Genomic DNA, 26,138 nt, shown 5'->3' on the forward strand with positions numbered 1-26,138 from the left:
GGCCATAGAGGAGCAGAGCAGAGGGGGGCAGCCACAGGAGCAGGGAAGGAAAGGGATTGGGGACCACCGAAGCCAAAACGAGTCAATTAGATGGGCAAACGCTCAGGGGCCACTGGGCAGCAGAGTCCCCGAAATAGGCACAGTCTCTGGGTCGTAAGGGCAGCAGTGCCCCTCAGGCTGCACGCAGCACGCCAAATGTCTGTGAAAGTCTGCGAGGGTGCCAGAGACGCAGTCCAGGAAGGTGTGCACCCCAGGTTAAGACAGCAAAGAAAAGCCTGGGGGCGTCACGCTGTAGTGTCGAGATTCTCCCAAAACTTCATCCCTGTACCTGGCAATACAGAAAGGCAACAGCAGCGGAGTGGCTGTAAGATGAAGCATCCTCATATCGCCTCTTGGTTATTTGGCATCCCTATGCTGAGGGCCAGATGGCTGGAAGTGAAAGTAGTAGAAGGGAGAACGCTGCAATGCATGGCCCACCAGTTGATACAAAGGTTCAGCAGTGCGCAGATCGATCTGGCAGAGACAGTGGTACCGGTGGTCTGTAGTCCTCGCCATCTTGGAACCAGGCAGGCCACGAGTTAGCGCCATATAGGGAGTTCCGCAGAGGAGAACAGGGGTACGCGTTGTTACTCGCGCTGGTGCCCCTGGATCCAACCATACACCGCCAGATTCCAGGAGTTCGCCAGGCGAACAGCGGGAGTCAGCCGCCCAAAATGACACAAGCCAATTAAAAAGAGGGAAGGAGAGTGTGCGGGGCTTCCACTGCATACTTTATTAGAGCAAGCTTTGCAGAGCTAGCAGCGCATGCACGCTGCACTTAGGCTCGACCTAAAAAGGAAGAACAGAGAGGAGCAAATCCAAGCTTAGTAAGGACATTTTTTATTTTTGTTATGTGCTGCATTGTGACTTGTACTGATAGACTGCCAACACGAAAGGATCATAAAAACACAGGCAATTCATGGCATTTCTATCAATAGTTACAACATAGCCAAGAAGCACTAGCTAACTAAATGTGAAGACCAAATGGCAAAAGCTGTAAGCAAGTAAAAACGGCAAAGCAGTCAAGGACCTAGTAACCTTGCTCTTTGAAACGGTTCTGATTTCTCTTTGGAAAATGCAACAAAAAAATCCACAAAATAATAAAGCTAGAGTTAGGAATTGATAAGGAGTTAACTGCTGTCGTGACAGTCTTTTCCAGGTATGACAGATAAGGCCCCACCCTTGGAGGAAAATGAAGATGCATCGGAGGAAGTAGATTAAAGCACCGTATAGCAGGCTGTAAAACCAACATATCTGGTGTGACAACTGAATATTGAGAGTGACACACTGAATTGTTTGTGTTTTAGTGTTTGTGCTGGACCGTTTTGCTGGAAGAAGATTTGGAAATATTATTGGGCACGTTAAAACCTTTAGTCGAAGTCTGTGTGCATTGAAAGTCAATTGCTGCTGTTATTTCAACCAGAATAAATAGTCGAGATTGTAAGCTGGTGAATGGGCAGATACAGGTCATGACAGCCACCGTATTGAAGTAGTCTACGTTGTAGTAAATCTGTGTTGTCCTCCTCTTAACTTCTGGTTTCAGATATCAATCAAGTAACACAATACCATTTCATATATTTGGTAAAGCTAATGCTTCCTACATAACATAATTCTGTAAAAACGTCGCACAATCATGGACAGTTCAATGGAAACCAGCTGATAACCAAAATGAGTTTCAAACGGGCATTTTACCTTTTTCAACTCTTTTCGTAGTCTTTCATTCTCGGTAATAATTTTTTCCATGCCTTTCGTTTTGGATTCATATCGTGTACTCAGCTGACCTCCAATGTGAAGTTTCATTTTCTCCATTTCAGACTTCAAAAGTTCATCAAAAGATTAAATGGATTAACAAGATTATCATAAAAAGGTAAATAAATTATGCATAGCAAGAAAGCACGACTGACACTGGAGGGCATGGCACAAGAAACTGAGAAAAATGGTGCACCCAATTCACCTTGAGAACCATATTAATTTTGCTTTACAATGAAACCCGCTTACAGATTTAATGAGGCTTTTTTATTCAACTCTTTGTTTAAATCCTCTTTTGCTCTTCTCATGTTTAGTATGATGTACTGGTCTGCACCTGTTAGGGCATGTTATCCCTCTGTCACCATGTTTTCTACTTTATCTAGAAAAGGAATCTTTTGAAGAAATTGGCTCATAGAATCCTGCACAACTCAGTCCTACAAAAACGATAGTCAAGACCATATCCCAAGCAACACAACTGACCAAGTACAGATATCACTGCAAATATTTACATCTCTAACAAAGATAGCACCACTATTTTAATTAAAAGGCAAAGCTCAGATTATAGGCGACAACACAATATCATCTTGAACCGCAGTTTGGATTTGATATCCAATAGCAACATTGAAGACAACACTAGTACAAAGCAATGATAAGTGTGAAATTGCAATTCTATATTGTGTAAGGGACTACAGAGATGGCAGTTTTACAAGTTTATTCCGAGACATATTTTGCGGATGGTACAGTACAATAAGTTACTTACCTTCGGTAATGCATTATCTGGTAGAGATGTAGTGTTGTCACAGATTCCTTAATTTTTAATTCTCTCCCGGCGCCAGTCTGGATACAGAACTTTTTCAGCAGTATCTCTGCGCGCCAGGGGGCGGCATGGTAGGACTCTATGATGACGTCGAGTCTGGTTATGAATTCAGCGAAATCATATAAGTCCTCTTCGGCACACAACGTCAGTTTCTTCTGTGAAACCTTCCACACCAAAACACAGAGCCACTATAAAAACTGTCTGTGGAAACAGTGTACCACAGTCACAGTTACAAACTGGAAGTGATTAGGACCAAGCAAGAATATTTCACGGCCCTCACATCCTCAACTTCGTCTCCTAGAGAGCTCTTCAGGATTGCTGACTCTCTTACCTCTCTCCAGACCCCAGACCCTGTGGTTGCCTCTCAGGAACTTTGCAACAAGATAGCTTCCTTCTTTCAGTCCAAAATTGCGGACATTTATATTGCTCTGGAGGCTCAAAGATCCTCTACTTCTGTGCCTTCGGTGCCCGCTGTCTTGGAGCCTAATGGTGCAGAACCATCTCGACTTGTGGGTCTGGAATCCTTTCCCCCTCTCTCTTGCCAGGATCTTGAGATCCTGCTCAACAAAACTAAATCTGGCTCTCCGCTAGATGTCTGTCCGCTAAAGATCCTTAAGCAGTGCAGAGAATCCCTCCTTCCCCCTTTGGTTGACATCATGAACAGGGCGATGAAGGAGGGCATTTTTCCCCAGCATTGGAAAAATGCTGTGGTAAAACCTCTGCTCAAGAAGCCCTCTCTTGACCCTGGGGTATTAAAAAACTTTCGCCCCATTTCACTGCTCCCGGCTCCCGCGAAGATGTTAGAAGTACATCTTAATAAACATCTTGCTGCATTCGTGGAGAGCTCGGGCTGTTTGGATCTTTCCCAGCATGGATTCAGGAGGGAACATAGCACCTAGTCTGCCCTCACCATAGTGCTTGATAACATCCGCACACGGGTTGATGAGGGACAGACCTCCCTCCTGATCCTCTTAGACCTCACGGCTGCCTTCGATACCCTATCCCCCACGGTGTTAACATCTCGACTGAGGGAGATTGGGGTCCGGGGGGCGGCCCTGGGACCCCTTTCCTCTTTTCTCGATCATAGAGAGCAAAGGGTGATGCTGGGTCCGTTCCTATCTCCATCCCTGTCTGTGCAATGTGGGGTCCCGCAAGGGTCAGCGCTTAGTCCTACCCTTTTTAACATTTATGTGACCCCCCTTGCCAGACTTATTAGATCTTTCTGGATGGAGGTAGTCTCCTATGCGGATGACACCCAGATCCTCCTCTCTCTCTCCCAGTCAGTTACGTCGACTGCCGCCAATTTTAGATCTTGTATGGAGGCAGTCGGGCCAATGGATGATTCACAATTCATTGAAATTGAATGGGGAGAAGACCGAGGTGATGGTGTTTGGAGGAAAGGAAGAGATCTGGTCTGCGGAGTGGTGGCCGGACTCACTGGGTGCCTGCCCCGATCCTACCTCCTCAGCAAAAAATCTGGGGGTTATGATCGATCCCACCCTTAGTATGTGCCAACAGGTCAACAGGACTGTATCGACCTGTTGGGGGATCATCCATATACTAAGAAAAATCAGGCACTATCTGTCCCTTCAGGCAAGAAAGCAACTGGCCGTCGCACTTCTGGGCTCTCGTCTGGACTATTGCAATGCGCTGTATGCTGGACTGAATAAAAGTCAGCTACAGCGCTTGCAGGTGGTCCAGAACGCAGCAGCGAGATTTGTTCTCGACGTGCCTCTGCCACCGATGTCCGGAAGCAGCTCCACTGGCTTCCCGTCGCGGACCGTATCCTCTTTAAGTCCATGTGTATGGTGTATAAAGCCTTAGCTAAAACCAGCCCTACGGGCATTGGATCTATCCTGTCTCAGTACAATCCCGGCAGGAACCTTCGTTCTTCACATAAACTTCTTCTCTCCATGCCTCGTGTCCGGAAGACAAGATGGGGGGTAAGGCCTTTTCCAATCTGGCCCCAAAATGGTGGAATGCTCTCCCTCTTGAAGTAAGGTCCCGCCCCACTCTCCAAGCTTTTAGATCTGCTTTAAAGACCCACCTCTTTGTACGCGCATACCTGTAGTGGTGCTCTGCAAACTTTTGATCTTTTTTGATAGGCGCCTTGACACCTTCGGGTTTAGTTTGCGCGATACAAATTGCATAATAATAATAATAATAATAATACCCAAAAAATAATAATTCGAAAATGGAAATGAATGGAATTTTAATACCTAGACTAGGTCTATAAGGAAAGACCAAATGGTTCCTTGAAGAACATAGCTACGTGAAAACAGTGATCACTGGTGTATAAGTTAGGGCTGTAAAAGGGAATACCTCTTACACTACAGGTCGTTCGCAGAGCTGGGAAGATGTGTAGGGCATTAAGGAATCTGCAGTTAGAACTAGGCCTCTACCAGATAATGCGTTACTGAAGGTAAGTAACTTGTTCATCTGATTGAGATCTAGCAGCAGATTCCCTAACTTTTGAATTAAATACCATAGTTATGCCCCACCTGGAGAAGGGTCTACAAACAAATCCTTACAAAAGCTCTCAGGGAAAACCAACTGGCCAAAATCAGCGAAAGACCAAACATACGTAGGAATTAGATGAAAAAGAGCATGTGCTCCTAACAAAAACTGTGGCAAGGAGCACAGGCATTATAAATAAAAACAACCTTGCAGGCAAGAAAAAACCATGGCTTAAGGATAGACGGATAATACTGTTACAGAAGAAAAATGTTAACAGTAGGACAGTAGTATATGACCCTCAAAGGTTGAAGTGAACCTATGGACTAAGAGGACCAGAAGCAATATAGAATGCCATGTAAACTACAGTTCCCTACGCCAGCAAAGAGGCATTTGAGGAAAAACAATCCTGAGAAAATCAGGAAAAAGGGCTTCTAGAACATATCCACATTAGAGCCAAGTTGAATAAACACATTCCTCGCCAAGTCGGGAAGACCAAACCATTTACAAGGACTAATGCAAATCAAAGCCTGTCCTTGGAATAAAACGCTATTAGACAAAGTAACCACTACTAGGGTCACACAACGCATAGAACCTGTAGAGATGGAAAGAAGTCAATTATACAGATATGAAATTGCTATAAATATTGATCAAATATATCCAAATCTATATAGCCTGTGTTCTACATATATATAAATCCATACCCATAATACTTAGGGTGTCTCAGATTTAACAGCATGTGCGGATCCGGTTCTGGCAGACTTTCCGCCACTCTCAGTTTCCTCGTCCATGGAACTTATGGCCAACCTTAAATCTGGATCGCCTCTTGACGCGTGCCCTGCCAAGTTTTTGGCAAAGGTGGCGGAAGTCATTAATCCCATTGTGAATCCCATTTTGAACCGCTCCTTGAGTGGGGGGGTGGTCCCGCAGGCCTGGAAGCAGGCGATGATCATTCCTCTACTCAAGAAGCCTGGCTTAGATCCGGAGGTTCTGGCCAATTACAGGCCCATTTCTCTACTGCCCGCTTTTGCCAAGATCTTGGAGAAGCATGCGCATATTGTGCTCTCCAACTTTTTGGAATCCCATAATTTGCTGCATTCCACCCAATCCGGCTTCCGCACCAACTTGAGCACCGAAACGGCGCTCTTGGAAGTTTCGGAGGCAATTAAGGAGGTACTGGATTCAGGAGGCAAAGCGATGCTTGTGATGCTCTATCTGTCGGCGGCTTTCGACACCGTCCCCCATGAGGGTCTCCTCGCCAGACTTTATGAGATCGGTCTGAGGGGGACGGTGTTCAGCTGATTTAGATTCTTTTTTGGCTGGCCGCCGACAAACGGTCTGGGCCTCTCCCTGCTCTGCCGAGATGCCGCCTTTGGGAGTCGGAGTCCCGCAGGGCTCAGTGCTGAGCCCGACTCTTTTTAACATCTTTATGACCCCTCTGGCGGCACTGGCGGAGTCTTTCGGGGCCCAGATTGTTTCCTACGCCGATGATGCCCAGCTCCTCTTTACGTGCGGGAAAGGAGCAGATTTTGACGGAGAGAGTATCCGCGGGTGCCTTGGGTCTGTTTTTAACTGGTTCCAGCTTAACAGCCTCAAGTGCAACTCGGATAAATCGGAGGTACTCTTCTTCGGCTGCAGATCGGATCCAGATTGGCAGGAATGGTGGCCTGTCAATATGTTTCCTCCAGCAGGCTCTTCCCAGCTAGCCAAGAATCTGGGGATCAAGATTGATAATGGCCTGACGTTGAGATCCCAGATCCTGGGCCTAACTGGTACTTGCTTTGGCCTCCTCAGGATGCTCCGCAAGTTTCTTCCTCTGCTCCCGGAGGATCATAGGAAGATCACGGTCCAGGCCATAATTGGCTCGAGAATGGACTATTCAAACGTCCTTTATCTCGGCTTGCCGGAGTATCTTTTGCAACGGCTGCAGGTGGTCCAGAATTCGGCAGCACAGGCCATTTTTGGCCTGCCCGGCCGAGCTAGAACTTCGGGCCTCCTCCAGTCACTTCATTGGCTGCCCATCCGGAAGCAGATAGTTTTTAAGGCCTTGACCTTGGCCCATAAGGCTCTTCACGCTTCTGGAGCAAAATATCTCCAAAAGAGGCTAGCTTTCTATCCCCCTGCCCGTTCCCTGAGATCGGAGTCTCTGTTTCTCGCCGTGGTCCCCCGTGTAAAAAGGGCACGTACTGGGGGCCGGTCCTTCAGGTTGCTGGCACCACAGCTTTGGAATACTTTGCCAGTGGCATTGTGTAGTACCTCCAACTTTCTGGCTTTCAGGAAGGGCCTGAAAACCTGGCTTTTTACTCTTTAGATATGAGTCTTGGCTTTCTGCTTTTTGGTCTTTTATTTCCTGCTATTTTCTTTGTTATTTTTTCTTGGTACAGGTCTGCAATAAAGCGCCGGGACACTCTTTGGAGTAGCCGTGCGCTATAAAAGACAAATATAACATAACATAACATAACTTATATTGTTTTTAAATATTGTACGAAACCGCCCGGCACAGCTGATTACATCCACCAAAGCGGAACAGGTGTGAGAAACGGGTGCCACGGCCTGTTTTGATATATGATGAAAATTTATATTAAAACAATCCCAATATATAATGACTTGCACTGCAGGACCACGTTCTTCCAATTTCGATGTTTATTTCCAATGGCAACAAGTTCTGACCTTGCATTTTTTTCAAAAGGCTGCAAGGCCAAAACGCGTTGCTGTTGGAAATAAACATCTGAATTGGAGGAACAGGAACCTGGAGTGTGAGTCATATGAATTGGGATTGTTTGAATGCATATTATTGTCAAATAGATGTAATATATATATATATATATATATATATATATATATATATATATATATATATATATATATATATATATATATATATATATATATATATATATATATATATATATATATGTACGAGGAGTACAACGCTGCCCCCCCCCGCCCCGAGCAGAGGTATTCTCCACTTGGTGTGTATCTGCGCGAGGGGAGAGAGGAGGCGGCATCAAGCTGCCTGATAAGAGCTCAAATGAAGGTTTTGGCCGGATCATTATACCCAGGACCCCTGAGGTGGAATGCAGAAAGCGCCAAGAAATTGGGGGCATTAATTTGAGTCTGTGTCCCATACACCTGTATGCGGGACCTCGTGAACTACAACATCCACAATGCAGTGCTCCTTGGCGGTGCAGCGTAATTAAGACACTCACTTGTGGGAGGAGGAGTCGAGAGACTGCTGTTAAGGGAGTGGTCTCTGGAGACCACGAACATTCGCTTGCCTTTGGGACCGGCACTGATGACGACCATTCCGGACAGAAACGCGTCTGCCACAGCGTTTCACAGACTACAGGAGTGCGTGTACATTTAGCCAAATAAATCCTTCATTTGAGCCCGGAGCATGTGTCCCGCTGATTTCTTCCTGAGGTCAGCATTGGTGTTGTGTTTAGCCGGCTTTCCGCTGATACCGGCAAGGGGCACGCCTTCTTGGTCTGGAGCTCCGCGAAATCAGCAAACAAATGGTGGAGTACGAGGAGTACAACGCGGCGCCCCCCCCGAGCAGAGGTATTCTCCACCTGGTGTGTATCTGCGCGAGGGGAGAGAGGAGGCGGCATCAAGCTGCCTGATAAGGGCTCAAATGAAGGTTTTGGCCGGACCATTATACCCAGGACCCCGGAGGTGGAATGCAGAAAGCGCCAAGAAATTGGGGGCATTAATTTGAGTCTGTGTCCCATACACCTGTATGCGGGACCTCGTGAACTGCAACATCCACAATGCAGTGCTCCTTGGCGGTGCAGCACAATTAAGACACTCAACTGAGGGAGGAGGAGTCGAGAGACTGCTGTTAAGGGAGTGGTCTCTGGAGACCACGAATATTCACTTGCCTGTGGGACCGGCACTGATGACGGCCATTCCGGCCAGAAACGCGTCTGTCACAGCGTTTCACAGACTACAGGAGTGCGTGTACATTTAGCCAAATAAATCCTTCATTTGAGCCCGGAGCATGTGTCCTGCTGATTTCTTCCTGAGGTCAGCATTGGTGTTGTGTGTAGCCGGCTTTCCGCTGATACCGGCAAGGGGCACGGCCTCTCGGTCTGGAGCTCCGCGAAATCAGCAAACAAATGGTGGAGTACGAGGAGTTCAACGCGGCGCCCCCCGAGCAGAGGTATTCTCCACTTGGTGTGTATCTGCGGGAGGGGAGAGAGGAGGTGGCATCAAGCTGCCTGATAAGGGCTCAAATGAAGGTTTTGGCCGGACCATTATACCCAGGACCCCTCAGGTGGAATGCAGAAAGTGCCAAGAAATGGGGGGCATTAATTTGAGTCTGTGTCCCATACACCTGTATGTGGGACCTCGTGAACTGCAACATCCACAATGCAGTGCTCCTGGGTGGTGCAGCGCAATTAAGACACTCACCTGTGGGAGGAGGAGTCAAGAGACTGCTGTTAAGGGAGTGGTCTCTGGAGCCCACAAATATTCACTTGCCTGTGGGACCGGCACTGATGACGGCCATTCCGGTCAGAAACGCGTCTGCCACAGCGTTTCCCAGACTACAGGAGTGCGTGTACATTTAGCCAAATAAATCCTTCATTTGAGCCCGGAGCATGTGTCCCGCTGATTTCTTCCTGAGGTCAGCATTGGTGTTATATATATATACATAAATATATACCTACAAGGTATGGCGTACAGACATACATAAAACATACAGCGAAGCCAGAAGCACATGCATCACATGGTAAGATTCGCCCAAATAGAAACTATGCATTATTGTATATAGCATAACTATATCTAAATATGTATAAACACAGATACACAAATACCTATGTATATACTATATACACGTATAGATACAATAGGACCCGAAAAAAACAGCCCATGATACCTATACAACAGAAAAGGGACGGAGAAGCAAAAAGAGAGATCACACGCTCAATATATGACATGGGTGACTTAGCGTTAAGGTAATGCTAGCTGACCAAAAGTATCCCAGGAGGCTGTTACTACCATAAACCTGACAGAACCCAAGAAAATGAAACCTCGCCAACAGCAGAAACATAAGACCACACAAGGCCCAGTAGGTCAAGATGAAGAACAATCCAACCCCTGGAAATCTCAAAAAGAGGTATCCAGTTGGTAAATTTAAGCACAATGTATACCAGACAGAGGAGAAGCTCGACTGTAAATCAGATGAGGATATATATATATATATATATATATATATATATATATCCTCCGGCCGGATCAGCCGTATACATCACGTTTCACAGTTCACCCAAAGTGCGGGGCTCACTCACAGTAGGCTCATTCAAATTCTGGGGGAGAACCAAGCGCCACCAGCGTCAGCAGAGCCTGACACGTTTCGGGAATCCTGAAACGTGATGTATACGGCTGATCCAGCCGGGGGCGCACCGCGGCTAATCAGGGCGGTTCCAGTGCTGGTTTGATCGGCGCCAGGAACAGTATGGCGCTGCCTGGAGAGGGGGAGTAACATGATGGTGCACCCGTGACTAAAAACTTTATTTATATATATATCTATATATTCACAAAACAGTCCACTCCAGTCAGGCTAGACAGAAGACCAGCACACCATACCTTCGGTTTCCAAAAATTATTTAATTTGTGCCCCTACCCCCACAACAGACGCGTTTCGCCCGGAGGCTTCGTCAGTGTTCACCCGTGTTAAAATACAAAACGCCATTTAAAGCCGACTCGTCATGGACATCAATGACGGTTTACTATTTTCGAAATACACTTCTTGGCAGCCATCTTATAACGTGCAAATAGCGCAAAATTGCAAACATTTTATGGCGTTCAAATGACATAAAGTGCTAAGTGCAGATTTAAAAACATTAGGTAAGCAATGAATAAATTTAACAAAAGTGCATGCATGATTCATTTTCGTCAAACACAGGTATAGCCTGCTTATTGTGATGTGAGTATTCCGTCTCACTAAGGTTGTATTTTCCACATTGTTAACACAATAGGCCAAAAAAAAAAATCTATCTATCTATCTATATATATATATATATATATATATATATATATATATATATATATATATATATATATATATATATATATATATATATATACTAGCAACCCGTCCCGACCTTGTCCGGTAGCCCTCAAGCTTATCCTACCTACGCCTGCCCCGACTATGCCCAGCAGCCCGTGCCCCCGCCCCCCCCGTCCCCCGCCTGCCCCGACCCCGCTCCTCGCCTCTCTGCTCCTCACCGCGGCCCGACACCCGCCTGCCGCAACATTGTCCCCTGAGGCTTACCTGATCCGCGGCTCCTTAGTTTACCGCTCCTCGCCTCTCTGCTCCTCACCGCCTGTCCGCCGCCGCTCCTCCCCCACGCCATGTCCGCCTCTCCGCTGCTAACACCGCCGCTGGCCTCAGTCACCGCGCCATGTCCGCCGCTCCTCGGACGCCTCTCCTCCCCGTGGTGACGTGAGCACGCACGTCGCGGCCGGCGCTACTTTGGGGGGGGACTACTTTTTTTTAAATATAAATATTTATAAAAATTGTAAATAACATTTTATTTTGACATTTATATAGCCTATAACCATCTACACACCCTGACAATTTCAACGGTGTATCGGGTGTGTAGATTGGCGCAGTGGTTCCCAAGTTTACCCGCCTCAAAGCCTGAAAGTTCTTACTTTATTATAGTAGTATAGATATATATATATATATCTGAGAAACACAGTCTGAAAAACAGAAGGAAACAATACACCATGTCTATGCAACATGTAATAATATAATCACCTCCTTACAGAGGCTTACCTTATTTAAAAAGGTTTAGTAATATTGCTTGAGCCACTGCTGATTCATCTTCTGTCGCCAGATTGAGACAGTAATGCAGTGTTAAAGTGTGCACTTTTTTCCAAGTCGCAGCACAGCAATTCTTCTCCAAAGGTACTCCGGCAAAAAGAGCAGTAGAGGACACTGCCCTTGTAGAGTTAGCCTTGGGCTTCATAGATAAAGGATGTCCAGCTTTAGAATGGCAGAATTGGATAGTAGATGCAATCCACCTTGCAATAGTGGATTACGTAATAGCTGTCCCTGGCTTTTGACCACCACAGGAAATAAATAATTGCTCAGACTTTCTGATTAACACAGTACGTGAAATATAGAATTTCAGACACCCTTTAACATCCAAGGTATGCATAGACTTCTCAGCAAAAGAAGACGTATTTGGAAAGAAAGAACGCAGTATAACAGGCTCATTAAGATGGAATGCAGAAGGAACCTTTGGAATAAACATTGGATTAGTTCTGAGGAGGACCTAATCATTGGTGAATTTCAAATAAGGTTGTTTGATAGTGAAAGCCTGGATTTCACTGACTCTCTGAGCAGAGGTGAGTGCCACTAAAAGTACCGTTTTCCAGGAGAGGTACTTGAGGTCAGCTTTGTGAACAGGCTCAAATGGATGCTTCATGAGCTGTTGTAACACCAGATTAAGCCTCCATTCTGGATGTGGAGCTTTGACGGGTGGAAAAGTTCTGAAAAGCCCCTTTAGAAATTGTTTGATCAAGCGATTAGAGCAAAGGGATGCAGCTCCTGCAGAACGTCTGTAGGTCGAGATGGCCGCTAAATGTAACTTAACCGACGTAAACAAAAGGCCAGACTTAAATAACAATAGAAGATAAGTTAGAACTTTATCTGGAGAACATCTTAAGGGACGTATAGCTTTGTCAGTGCACCAAGAACAGAATCAATTCCATTTCAAAGCATACGTCTTTAAAGTAGAAGGAGCTCTTGCCCTAGCAAGAATATCTGTACAATCCTGAGGTAAATCTATCTCCTTGAATTCTGTGAATCCAGAAACCATGCATAAAGATGCAATTGGACTGGACGAGGATAAAGAATCTGGCCCTTGCTCTTTGATAACTGGGTCGGAACTGCTGGAAGGCGATAAGGTCTGCGTTTGGACAGTAGGAGAAGCTCCGTGAACCAATGCTGACGCAGCCACCGAAGTGCAATGAGAATCATGCAGCATGGTTCCATTTTGAGCTTGCGCAGAAGTCTTGGGAGCAACGGAAAGGAGGGAAATGCGTAAGCAAAGATCCCTGTCCATCTCATCATAAAGGCGTTCCCCCACGAGCCCTTCGCCAGTTCCCAACTGGCAAAGAATGGGCACTTCCGATTGCTTTTGGAGGCAAAGAGATCCAGATTTGGTTTGCCCCACATCCGAAATATGTGTTCCACCACCGATTGATCCAACTCCCATTCGTGAAAGGACTTCGAAGTCCTGCTCAGAGTGTCTGCTAGAATGTTGTGAATTCCCGGCAAATGTTCCACCTTTATCGTGATGTTGAGAAAGCAGCCATTCCCAAATGTTTTAGCTTCTTGAGACAGTATGTGTGAACGGGTACCTCCTTGCTTGTTTAAGTAATGCATACAAGGGGTGTTGTCGGTTCTGATGAGAACTGCTGACCCTCGAAGCCTTGGGAGAAAGGACTACATCCCAGGAAAATGGCTCTAAGCTCTGAGAAATTGATATGCTTTTTTTGCCATTGCAGCGGACCACTTTCCTTGAATACAAAGATCTTGAAGGTGTGCGCCCCACACTTCTAGGGAGGCATCTGTAGTGAGGTTGAACTCTGGCACAGAAGAAAGAAAAGTGAGCCCGACTGAGACATTCTTGGAGTGAAGTCACTAAAGCAGCTCTTCCCGCATAAATGGAGTTATTTTCACTATGTCGTCGAATGACCCTGAGGTCTGTAGCCATTGGCTGTCTAGCTCCTCTTGGATCGGCCTCATCCTTAGACGTGTGTGAGGCACCAACAGAATTGCTGATGATAGTATTTCCAGGAATGCTTTGCTGATTCTCACAGAAGCGGACTGTCTTCTTTGGAGGTCTGATGCCAGAGAAATCCGACGTGATTGCCTTTCTTTGGACAAGAATGCCTTGTCTTGGATAGTATCCAAGACTGCTCCTAGAAATTGAATCCTTTGAGAAGGACAAAGAACTGATTTTTGAATGTTGAGGGACAGGCCCAGAGATTGAAATAGTTGAAGGCATGTGGACGTTGCTCGAGAAGCCTGCTGAAAAGAAGGAGCCTTTATTAACCAGTCGTCCAGATAAGGAATCAATTGTATTCCTTGCAGTCTGAGATGAGCTGCCACCGGTGTCAGGAATTTCGTAATGATTCTCGGTGCTGAACGTAGACGGAAGGGGAGGACTTTGAATTGAAAATGAGCACCTGCACAATAAAACAAAGGAATTTCCAATGTTTGGGATGAATGTGGATGTGGAAGTAGGCATCCTGGAGATCCAATGTTATCATGAAATCTGCATGGCCCAGAAGCTGAAGGATTTCTTGAAGCGTGACCATGCGAAAGGATTTCTTTTGAAGATATTTTTTCAGCTTTCTTAAATCCAGATAGGCCTCCATTCCCTGACTTTTTCCTTATTAGAAAAAAGCAGGAATAAAACCCTTTCCTTCCCTGAGAGCAGGGCACTCTTTCTATCACTCCTATCGAAAGCATGGTTTTTGCTTCCTTCCTGAGAAGAGCAAGATGTGGAGGATGTTTCTTTAAACGTGGGTGGTGAGGAGGGATATTGACAAATTCTAGGGTTTGCCCAAATTTGAGAATATCCAAGACCCCCTTGTCTGTGGTTAACCTTTTCCAATTGTTAAGATTTCGGGATGCATTCAGAATCCTGTAAATAAGGTGTGGCAGAGCTGCTGTAGGTGCTAAGAAGTTGTCTCTGTTTTCCAGCAGAATCCCCCCTTGAGGTTGTCGTCTTCTATTCTGCTGTCCATAAGCGGCAGCTGGAGGGTTTCTGTAGGACTGCTGCTGCTGCTGTTGATAGTTATATCTTCCCTGATTACCTTGGTATTGGTATCTTTGATAGCCACCACAAAAGGAATACGATCCTTCCTCTGTCTCTAGATCCCCGAAAAGGAGTCTTTCTATATTGTAAGGTGCCAAGAGCTCTAGCTGTGTCAGTATCTTTTTTGATGTCTTGCAGAGCCTCATCTATATGTTTTCCAAATAACATATCACTATCGAATGGCATATCCAAAATCTTTGTTTGAACTTCAGGGCGAAAGGTGGGAGATTTCAACCATCCCTGAGGTCTCAGGACTGCTGCTCCAGCCAGTTGACGAAAGACCAAGGAGGCTAGGTCCATAGAAATATCACTTATTTCGGATGCAGCCCTTTCTCCTTCAAGGAGAATTTTCCTTGCCTCCTGTTTCTTGTCATCAGGTAAGTAGTCGAGATATGGGGTAATGTCCGACCATAGCTGGTGGTCATATCTCCCTAGAATCGCTAAGGAGTTTGAGCACGAACTAAAGCACCCGCCATGGTGGTGAAACGCTTACCAATGTTATCAAGGTGTCTCCCATCCTTATCCGGCGGTGCCGACACAAGAATGAATGGATTCCGAGACTTACGTTGAGCAGCCTGTGAAATAACGGAATCTGGTCCAGGATGTCTGGACAGGCAAGCAGGAGCATTATCTGGTATTTTGTATTTCTTATCGATTCTAGGAAGAATCGCAGGCGCTGAAAGTGGATTCTTTATTATCTTTGTTCCTTCTTCCCAGATATGATCAATTATGGGAATAGAACAGACTTCCTACTCTGGTCTTTAAAATCATAAAGAAAACAATCTGGTTGCTTCACAGATACCGAAGATGAAAAAGAGTTGTTGCCCTCTCTATAATCGCATGAAAATCTTCAATATCTTCAGGAGGGGAATCTACTGCCTGAGGAACTGGTGAAGATGGCGTAGGAATCATGTATTCATCCCATTGATCCACAGTAGTGGGTGAATTTGGTAATTCCCCATCCTCTTCAACAGCATCGTCATCATCATCCTGGACTAAATTATGCGCAGGTAAAATCTCCTGAGGTTCATTGATAGGGGCAGAAGGACCTGCAATCTGTAAAACCGGAGGCTTTGGAAGTTGTGTTGGAACAGGTGCTGCTGGTGGAAAAGTATGAGCTACTTACCTTCGGTAACGAAGTATCTGGTAGAGATGATTCTAGCCGCAGATTCCTTGACGTAAAATTATCCCCAGGCGTGAGACTGGATCCGGAAACCTTTTGCCACAGCATCCCTGCGTGCCGGAGGCGGGGCGACACCATGCGACTCCGCCCAGGCGTCGCGTGGTCAGTGAGGTAACATAAGCCCCACCCCAGCGCATCTACGTCAGTTTTCTTCGGAGAACTTTTCCGCGCCGCAACGCGGAGCCACCAGGCAAAACTGTAGGAGTATGGGAACAGTGTGCAAAAGAGTAGAAAAAAGGAATGGAGACAAGCGACACCATAAGGAGCAGTGCAACACTGCAGCATCCCAAGGCAGGGGCAGAAGAAAGAACAGAGCAGAGCCCTGAGCAGCCACCCTGCCTGTATGTAGACAGAACACACACAGTCAACAAAGGGGCTGTCCAGCAGCCAACAACGCCATAGTCCCCTCAAGGAGGACTCGATTAGCCATAAAACACACTCCACAGCAAGGGAAACTGGCCCAAAAGAAGGTCCAGAACCACCTCAACTCAGCAGTCCCTGAGGAGGGGAAGGAGGAGGAGGAGGATAAGGAGGACGGAGCCCTGCCAGGAACATTTGGATGGCGGAGTCCGCCGGGGCATGGAATAACAGGCTGTCATCAAACGGAAGATCAATCAGCCGCTCCCGAATGTTTACAGGGAACACGCCGTCCTGAAGCCACGCATGGCGACGGAGGGCGACTGAGGAAGCCATGGCCCGGCCCAGCACCTCTGAGATGTCTAGAGCGGAGCGGAGAATAAACGCTGCTAGCTCCCGACCTTCCAATGCATGATGACGTAAGCCCACCTGAACAGTCTCCTGGGAAGCTGCGTACCCCAAAGACTCAGCCAAATCCCACAAACAAGAGGAGGCACTAGCCAACACTCATAAGGTGTTAAGGGCCAGCAAGGCAGCGCTGGTCGAGGCGAACATGTTGCGCCCCCAAGAGTCCAGCCAGCGGGCCTCCCGGGATGGCGGAGTCAACAGTGGCGGCAGGGGAGGAAAAGCAGTCTGCAAAAGAGGACTTGGGGAGGAGGGAAAGACACGCTGGGTCACGCGGCGCTGGAAGGTGGCGGTGCAGAAGGTGCTGGGGCACTGGATCTCCTGAGGCGGGGAGCATCCAAGCCCCCATCAGGGAGCAAAGGAGCGAACCCTCAAAGGGAAGCAACAGCTCCCTCCCACCAGAGCCCTAGTGGAGAACCTCCAAGAGATGGTCCACCGGGAAATGAGCAACCGGGTCACCCATGCGCAGGATACCCACAGCCGTGGACACTGTGTGAGCGAAGATTGCACCCGCCTCCGTAGGGCCCCGCGGAGGAGAAAGCAGCTCCTACATGGGCGATGGCTGTCAACTAAGGCGGCCGTCCCTGAAGACAAGCGGGGCGGGCAAAGGCCAGACCTGGAAGTCAGAAGGAACCGAAGAATGGGGGACCTGATGCACCTCCGGTGAACACCTCAGCAATGGCGGGGAGATGCTCTTCAATGACGCCGGCGAAAAAGACAACACGCGGCGGCCTGTCTCCAGGGAGGATGACACCAGTAGACACCCAACCTCCGGAGAAGAGGGGGGGGGTCCGAAGACGAATCTGCGGCACGACCTCTGTGTGGAGACATAGAGTCCGCCGCCTGAGGCAGTACATCAACGCCATCCTGCGCCGAGGGAGACGCTGGATATGCTCCTCCAAGTCACCCCGCACTGGGGAGCGGAGTGGAGCTGGAGCCGAAGTGGCCAAGGGGTGGCGCCAGAATGATGCCGACTCGACCTCCGCCGAGGCAGCCGCCTGCATGGAGGAACGAGAAGGACCGGGGGAGTGACACAAAGCCCTCCGCCTGCCTCGGCCCAGGATGTGACTGAGGTGGCCCAGCAGCCCATGCAGCGGCCCAAAGACTATTCAACCTCCAACTCGACCTCCGATGAGGCAGCCGCCTGCGGGGAGGGATGAGAGGGGTCCGGAGGGGGACGAGGGGTCTCCGCCCAACCTCGACCCAGAGCTGGACGAGGAGGGTCCACCGACCCCTGTGGCGCCGCCTGGACCAGCAGGTGCCGGCGGCGTCAACTCAGTTGTGGACAAGGCCTCGGCCTGCCCAGAGTGCCAAGTGGGGCTCGGGATTGTGGCAGCGGCGCTGTGGTCCGTAGGAGGGACCCCTGAGGGGCCGCACCACATCCTCCAAACCTGGATCCGAACCAGTCGGCGCTGGGGCCGGAGCCACCGTCGGCGCCACGGAGGGTCCGCGCAAGGCAAGGGATCCGCTGACGCCCCAGGAGGAGACGCTAGTGAGGCCTGCAAAGCCGCCGCATATGTCTCCATCTGGACTCTCAACGCCCCCTCACGGGAAACGGTGGATAGGAGGATGACACGCGAGGCTGCATCACCCGTGGAGAGCCCAAGCCCCCGGCAGGCCGAACACCAGCCCCCGGGGACAAACTGTGACACTTACCCACCGGGGAGCGAGGCTCTTGCGAAATTGGAGAAGTGCGAGGACAATGACAACGGCTGCTTCTGAAGCAGTCTGCTGAGGAAGATCGAGGGCATGAAGCCGACCTTGAGAGACGCGTCAAGAGTAGTTTCATATGGTGCTCCCGCCGCGACTTCGGCTTAAACTGCTGGCACGCCTCAGAATCAGTGGTGCTGTGATCTTCCCCTAAATACCACATACAAATGAGGTGAGGGTCCGTCTCGTCGCCGACATAAGACGCCCACATGACGTACAAGTCTTGAAGCCCGAAGGCATTCGCACACTGTTCCACCAAAAAATAGTCACAATGCGGAAGAAAAAAGCCCCAAACAGGCCTGAGCAGAGACTGGATCCGCGTTGCACGCAGAAAAGGAAAAAACCGACGTAGGCGCGCCGGGATGGACTTATGTGACCTCGCTGACGTCACGTACGCGGGCAACGCCTGGGCGGAGTCGCATGGTGTCGCCCAGCCCCCGGCGCGCAGGGATGCTGTGGCAAAAGGTTTCCGGATCCAGTCTCATGCCTGGGGATAATTCTACGTGAAGGAATCTGCGGCTAGTAGTCACTATCAGATTATGTATTATAATCCCTTAACATAGTCGTGAGTTCTTGCATTAAGGCCATAGGAATTTGTACCATGGGTTCCTGCTGAAATTAAGTATCTTGAGGACCTCGCTGAGACTCACAAGAATCATAGTATTCTTCTTCATCGTCTTCATCCTGATATTTGATCCAAAGTTGAGAAGGGTTACGTGCTGGGCTAAAAAGTCCATCATCATCTGATTCCTCCAGATAGTGATTAGGAGGCAAGGGTGAAATATGAGTAACGTCCTGATAATAGTTTCTTGAAGATTGGAATGTCAACGACAATTTTGACGTCAAAACTGGTGTAATCTGTAAAGATGCATGTCTTTTACGCTTCCAAACAACAGTGATGGGTCTTGGCTCACACTCAGCAAGGCTGAGCCCTATACCTATGGAACAGAACAAATGCCAATGCTGAGACTTACTATGACCTTATTTACTGATCACTTTCATGAAAATGAAACATGAAAATCCGCTTTAGAAATTGCACCTTAGTAATATATAGACTTTTCAATCTTCATTTATTTTTTCAGAGAACGAAATAATTTGTTGTGCATTACAATACAAAAGAACATCAATAACACAATATGACAATATATATACAATACTTGAAATATTCACAACTTTAACTCCTAACATTTATCCCATACACTTGGCCAGTTACCATTCATTTCACATTCACCCAAACATCCATCCCACACACAATGGTCCCTGTGTCACATTTATATGTGACACAGGGACCATTGTGTGTAGGATGAAATATGAGTAACGTCCTGATAATAGTTTCTTGAAGATTGGAACGTCAACGACAATTTTGACGTCAAAACTGATGTAATCTGTAAAGATGCATGTCTTTTACGCTTCCAAACAACAGTGATGGGTCTTGGCTCACACTCAGCAAGGCTGAGCCCTATAACTATGGAACAGAACAAATGCCAATGCTGAGACTGACTATGACCTTATTTACTGATCACTTTCATGAAAATGAAACATGAAAATTCGCTTTAGAAATTGCACCTTAGTAATATATAGACTCTTCAATCTTCATTTATTTTTTCAGAGAACGAAATAATTTGTTGTGCATTACAATACAAAAGAACATCAATAACACAATATGACAATATATATACAGTACTTGAAATATTCACAACTTTAACTCCTAACATTTATCCCATACACTAAAGTGATCTGTAAATAAGGTCATAGTCAGTCTCAGCATTGGCATTTGTTCTGTTCTATTGTCTTTTACGCTTCAGCATCGATGAGCGTCGATGAGATGTACATAGACGGTGAGTCATTACCATTTGAGACTGTGCTTTTTTAGACATCGACAGGATCCTGACAGACTCAGAATGAGATTTCTGCTTTTTTGAGGCAGTTTTCACAGAAACCTTTCCTTTTTCACCAGATTTCACCTCCGAGAGAATGAAAGCTTCTCTTTTCTAGAGCAAGAGTGACCAGTCTCAGAGTGAGGCTTCTTCAAGGTCTTACTCTGTTGCTCAGGGGGATCATCAGATCTATCCCTCTTCTTGGTTAGCAGGGTGGACTCCTGAGGCTAACAGTGCCATCATCTCTTGAAACAACATCAGATGTAACCTTCAACTTCTCCAGCCAAACTAGCAATCTTCCTTCTCGGTCTTTAAAAGTCTTGGCAGGGAAGGTTCTACAAATCCTGCAGCCTTTAACCTTGTGTGCTGGATAAAGACAGTAAATACATTCCTTGTGGGGATCTTCAAAATGTAGGCTCTTCTTCCCACGTGAAGAACAAGGCAAAAATAAGCTTTTCTTTGAAGAATCAGACAGAGCTACTCACAAGGTTGAACCAAAGGTGAAGAAAACTAAGCAGAGCTCAGGGAGACTACCTGTCACACGACGTGCGGCAGAAAATCTGAGGGTTTGCCTCTCTGCGGAGTGTTTAAGAAGGTGCTGCAGCCTGATTGGCTGTGTTCCAAATTTGTTTTTTTTACAAAAGGACTAAGATAGGCTAATGTAGTGACTTTGTTGTCCATTGTAGCCTATTGTATAATGTTTTTATGACTATTATGTATATGTTTTATTATACCGCAAGAGTCCCACCTCGTCGGCAGGGATGATTCTAAGCATGTGAATCAATGAAAGATACCCCAATACTGGATAAGTGTAACAACACACAGGATCCTAGAATATCAAAGTATATAGAAAGAAAAACCCAGAATGTTCTTAAGGAGAGAAAGAACCACAAAAGGGAACATTCTCTTAAGAGAAGAAAGAAACCCCCCCAAAAATACAGAACTTGGACGTAATAGCTAACCCAGAGGGTTAAAATATTATGACACTGCATCCCAGATAAACTTGCAAACAGTGTTCATGAAACAACCATGTTCAAAAGAGCTTAAGTTGACAACAATATATCCCCCAAAATGAAAGTGACCATTAGTAATATAAGTATTCAGAAGAATGCAAAATAGAGAACTTGAACCTGCCATATGTAACGACTCCAAGAAAGAGGTGTACATATCATGGGAACAATAGCCGATGCACAGGCAAGGAACAGACAACATGGCAAAGCTAGTGTAACCCACATAATATGGAGGCAGAACCTTTGCGAAAATCATCTAACGCAAAACCAGCCAGTGCACCATCAAAACCCAATGAGAAGTGCACCCTGCTATAAAATTAACGCGAAAAGGTCCACAACCCAATGAAGTATCAAACAAAAACAGAATGTCCTAGAACAAACCTCTGTCAGGCCAGACACACACACCGTCAAAAAGAGCTTAAAACTCTACTGAAGTGGAAACTCTGAGTAGCCAAAAAGAATAAGCATACTCTTAGTTTAAAAGCCCCACAAAGGTCCTAAACAAAATGTCCCTATAAGAGATACCGAAAGCCAAAAGTAATGCATTTCAGCGTACCAAAATGCCTCCTAAGGAGCAGATGACATATGTAAACTTCCTAACTGGAAGAAAATATCACAAGCAGACGACCTTTTGAGCATGAAGCACATCATCAGAGGAAAAAAGGGGGGGGGGGGGGGGGGAGCTTATCCAATAGGTATCCTTGTTCAACACAACCTGCTGTCAAAGACAGTAATGAAAGAATATCTGCTAACTGCAGGAACACCACATCGGGTGACAGCAACAGGCGGAATTTAGACAACTATGGCACTTCTAAAACATGGGGTGTGAAGACTAGAAATACACGTGTAACAGCACGAGACAGAAAAAAACATTTGTTTTGAAAAACTGACTCACTCACACACCGAAGTGTGTGACATGCTTCATCATCGGGTCTGCTTACAAAACGCCCTGGTGTAGCCACACTCAGGGCGGAGCATAAGGGAAGGGGTAGAAAATACAAAATCACAAGACACAACACAAAAACGAATATACCAAAGACAGTGATGGAACAGTGAAAACCACCCTGTGACTGGGAATGGTGATACGACAAAGTGCAGTTAATGGAAAGTTTCCCGAGAACACAACCTGTACTTGGGAACAAGGAGAAATTAGGGTGCGCCATGCCCGATTGTCTACAAAGTCAGTATAATCACACCCCCTTCAGGAGGCAACCATTACCAGCAGTGGCGTTTATCAGCATGCAAAATCTAGTAACTATGCGGGATCTGCAGATCGTCCGCATAGTTGAAAACTGTAGCGTCCCAGCTTTGAAGTGAGTGAATGAGGGGGCGGAGGTACAAATTAAATAATAAAGGGGAAAGAGAGGAACCTTGGGGGACACCACAGGTGATGGGGGTTTTGGACGCAGTGAATGATCCCAAACTAACGGCTTGGGTTCTGCCGGTAAGAAATGACTCCACCCACCCAAGAGCGAGGCCCTGGATGCCAGCCTGTTCGACACGGTGGAGAAGGATGTTGTGATCCACCGTGTCGAACGCGGCAGATAGATCCAGAAGTACCAGGGCCCGAGGGCTTCCCGCATCAGCATTCCTCCTCAGGGTATCCAGAACAGCCAGGATTACAGCTTCCGTGGAGTGGGCCGGTCTAAAGCCCGCCTGATTGGGTTCAAGGAAGTGGGAACTCTCGATGAAATTAGAGAGACATCTAGTGACATGAGTTTCGATAAGTTTAGACAGGTAGGGCAACAGAGATATTGGGCGATAATTGGTGAGTTCTGTAGGGTCCATGCCAGGCTTCTTCAAAAGGGGCACGAGAATGGCCTCCTTGAAGGAGCTGGGAACCGTGCCACTGGAGAGAGATCTGTTCAGCAGGGGTAGTATACACTCAGGTAATTTTAGACAGATGTCTCGCAACACCGAAGGAGGGCAATGGTCATTCGGGGAGCCTGATTTTACCCGGATAGCCAGTTCCGCTAAGGTGGTGTGATCCAAGGCAGGGAACTGCGTGAAGGACAATGGGTTATTACAAGAAGTGTCAGGTGGTGGTGGCTGTGAAGGGGACATAATCGAATCTTTTATTTTGATAATTTTTTCAATGAAAAAAGATTGAGGGCATCACAGGTCTCTATGGTAGGGGTTTGAGCTGGGAGGGTCCTATCGTCTGAGGTAAGCTCATTCAAGATCTTAAATACCTCTCTGGATTTGTTATTAGCAGAGAGAATTCTGTGGGAAAAATGCTCAGATTTTGCTGAAAGGATGGCCTGCTTATACTCTTTGCGGGCAGCTACGTATCTCAGTCTGGATGCCACAGAATAATCGCGTCTCCATATGCGTTCCCGCTGACGAACCTCAAGTTTGTACTTCTTGAGGTCGTCAGAGAACCACCTATGGGAATTGGGGTGTCTGGTGCGAGGAAATGTGATTAGGGGGGCGAACTGGTCACTGGCTGTCTTCAGCCAGTTGCCAACGTTAGCGTCCATCGCATTAATATTGTCATGGGTGCAGATGGTAGGACGAGTATTGTCCAGGGTCGGTAAGAAGCCTATGGAATCATAGGCATTCCATTTACGTGAGCGGCCGCCTGCCATCAAGGGAGCCATGGTCTGCCCCATAAGGGTAATGGTGGTATCAATTATATGATGGTCTGACCAGACACATGGGGAAATAAGAGGCTGGGAAAGAGTTAAATTGGTGGTACAAACATGATCAAGTGTGTGGCCTTTGATATGGGTGGGCGAAGAGATATGTTGCGTTGGGCCTTTACCAGGACTGGGAACGATAGACGTCTTGAAGAAGACCGTGTGACCTTTAAGTCGCAGTAAGTCGGTCGAAACATGTTGACACAAGCAGTATTTGGAGGGGTGTTTTGAGAACCTAATTGGCTCACTTACACACGGCCTACCTTATCCTTTTTTAATCCTGGTGGAAGAACCTATGAATAAAGTTTTCACTGGTATCCTCAAACCAGTTTTAGAGCACTTTCCATTAACTGCACTTTGTCGTATCACCATTCCCAGTCACAGGGTGGTTTTCACTGTTCCATCACTGTCTTTGGTATATTCGTTTTTGTGTTGTGTCTGGTGATTTTGTGTTTTCTACCCCTTCCCTTATGCTCCGCCCTGAGTGTCTACACCAGGGCGTTTTGTAGGTAGACCCGATGATGAAGCATGTCACACACTTCGGTGTGTGAGTGACGGCAGTTTTTCAAAAGAAATGTTTTTTTCTGTCTCATGCTTTTACACGTGTATTTCTAGTCTCCACACCCTTTCTTGTGTGTAAAATTGTGCCTTTGGGGTTCGGGGTGGTGGAGTTGCTTGAATATTTTGACCCTCACCCCTTTATTGTGATTAATGACTTCTACAACATGGCCATCCGCGTAAGAAACAAAAGATCAACATCGTCATACAAGCCAAGTATAGGGAAAACATTAAAGAGGCATATAATAAGAAATAGAGCAATTAGGACTCTGTTTCACCTCGCCTATCACGGAAAATCTGTAAAGCTGAGATGGCCTGGGCACCAAAAAGATGGGTGCCATCAAAAGGAATATCGACCAAAGTAGCTTGGACAGTTTCTGAAAAGCCTGAGGTAAGTAACCAGGCACAACAACATAGTGCCACAGAGGATGCCATGGCCCGACCCACTGAATCATTAGTATCCATGCCACATCTAATGATCAATTTAGCTGCCTGTTGGCCATCCCAAATCAACTGAACAAGACTGGATCAGAGGTAATCTGGAAGTGACTGACACATAGTTTGTAATGAATCCCACAATGCATGAGAAAAACGCCCCAGAACACAAGCCGTATTAATAGATATATCACAATCCACAGAGACCTCCATATCAGGCTAAGCACAAGTGCCCAGCAAAATGTCGTACAGGGCCTCATTATATGGGAGAACAGGCTCCATCCCTGTCTGACCCTGACAGAGGATATCAATTAGGGGGTCAGTAGACTTTTCCACAAAAGGAAGAGATAACTCTAAGACCATAGCCACTCTCCTTAACATGTCCGCAAAAGAGGAATGTGCATCAGTAGCAAGGCTAGGAGGGTAAAGAAGTCCCGAAGCTGGGAAAGACTACAACCCACTAGCCTCCCATAGTACAAACAGCCAATTCTCCTCCATAAGTGGCAGAATAGCCTAAGATTTAGACTGCAATAGCCTCAACTCCTCCGTATCATCTCCCAAAAGATGACCCTCAGAAGTACCATCATGAACAGAAAGAAGAAGGACAACATTCCCACAGATGGCTCCATCAACTTTGCACATGACACCTCGATGTCGAGAGGAGGAGAAATGGCTTTGATCGGCACAGCCCACGCCATTGCCAGAGACGGCTGATTGAGGATAGTCGCTGAAGGTGGAAACCCTAAACGGCTGTGCACCATTGCCAAAGGGGAATCAGCCGACGCTGACCGGTGCTGACCCAATGACAAAAGGGCGCAACCGACGCCAAGGGCAAATCCACTGGTGGCTCCTCTCACCTCTGTGGGGCCCAATGGTGCGTCAGAGGAAGGTGGAAACAGAAGATAAGATGAGGGTTATAGTAATCTCTTATTTGGGCCATCGATGCCCCAGATAGGTGGATTAGTTTACGGTCCCCTCAACTGGCGAACTGGAGGAGCCATGAGAGCCTGAGTCCCCATGCGGGGAAGTCGGGGGTACCGCGATTTCAACCACCTCGCTTACC

At 47.0% G+C, this 26,138-nt stretch overlaps 1 protein-coding gene across 1 annotated transcript in view; it reads right to left on the minus strand.

The window, feature by feature from the left end:
• The window catches only part of CEP290 (centrosomal protein 290), a 1,386,965-nt gene that overhangs the window by 174,494 nt on the left and 1,186,333 nt on the right, over nt 1–26,138 (minus strand). The window contains exon 47 of the mRNA XM_086918001.1: nt 1,732–1,854. Coding sequence (XP_086774127.1) covers nt 1,732–1,854 — 123 coding nt within the window. The remainder of the gene's footprint in view (nt 1–1,731; nt 1,855–26,138) is intronic.

Source organism: Lissotriton vulgaris, chromosome 1_1, assembly GCF_964263255.1.
Source record: "Lissotriton vulgaris chromosome 1_1, aLisVul1.2, whole genome shotgun sequence".
NCBI classification, from domain to species: domain Eukaryota; kingdom Metazoa; phylum Chordata; class Amphibia; order Caudata; family Salamandridae; genus Lissotriton; species Lissotriton vulgaris.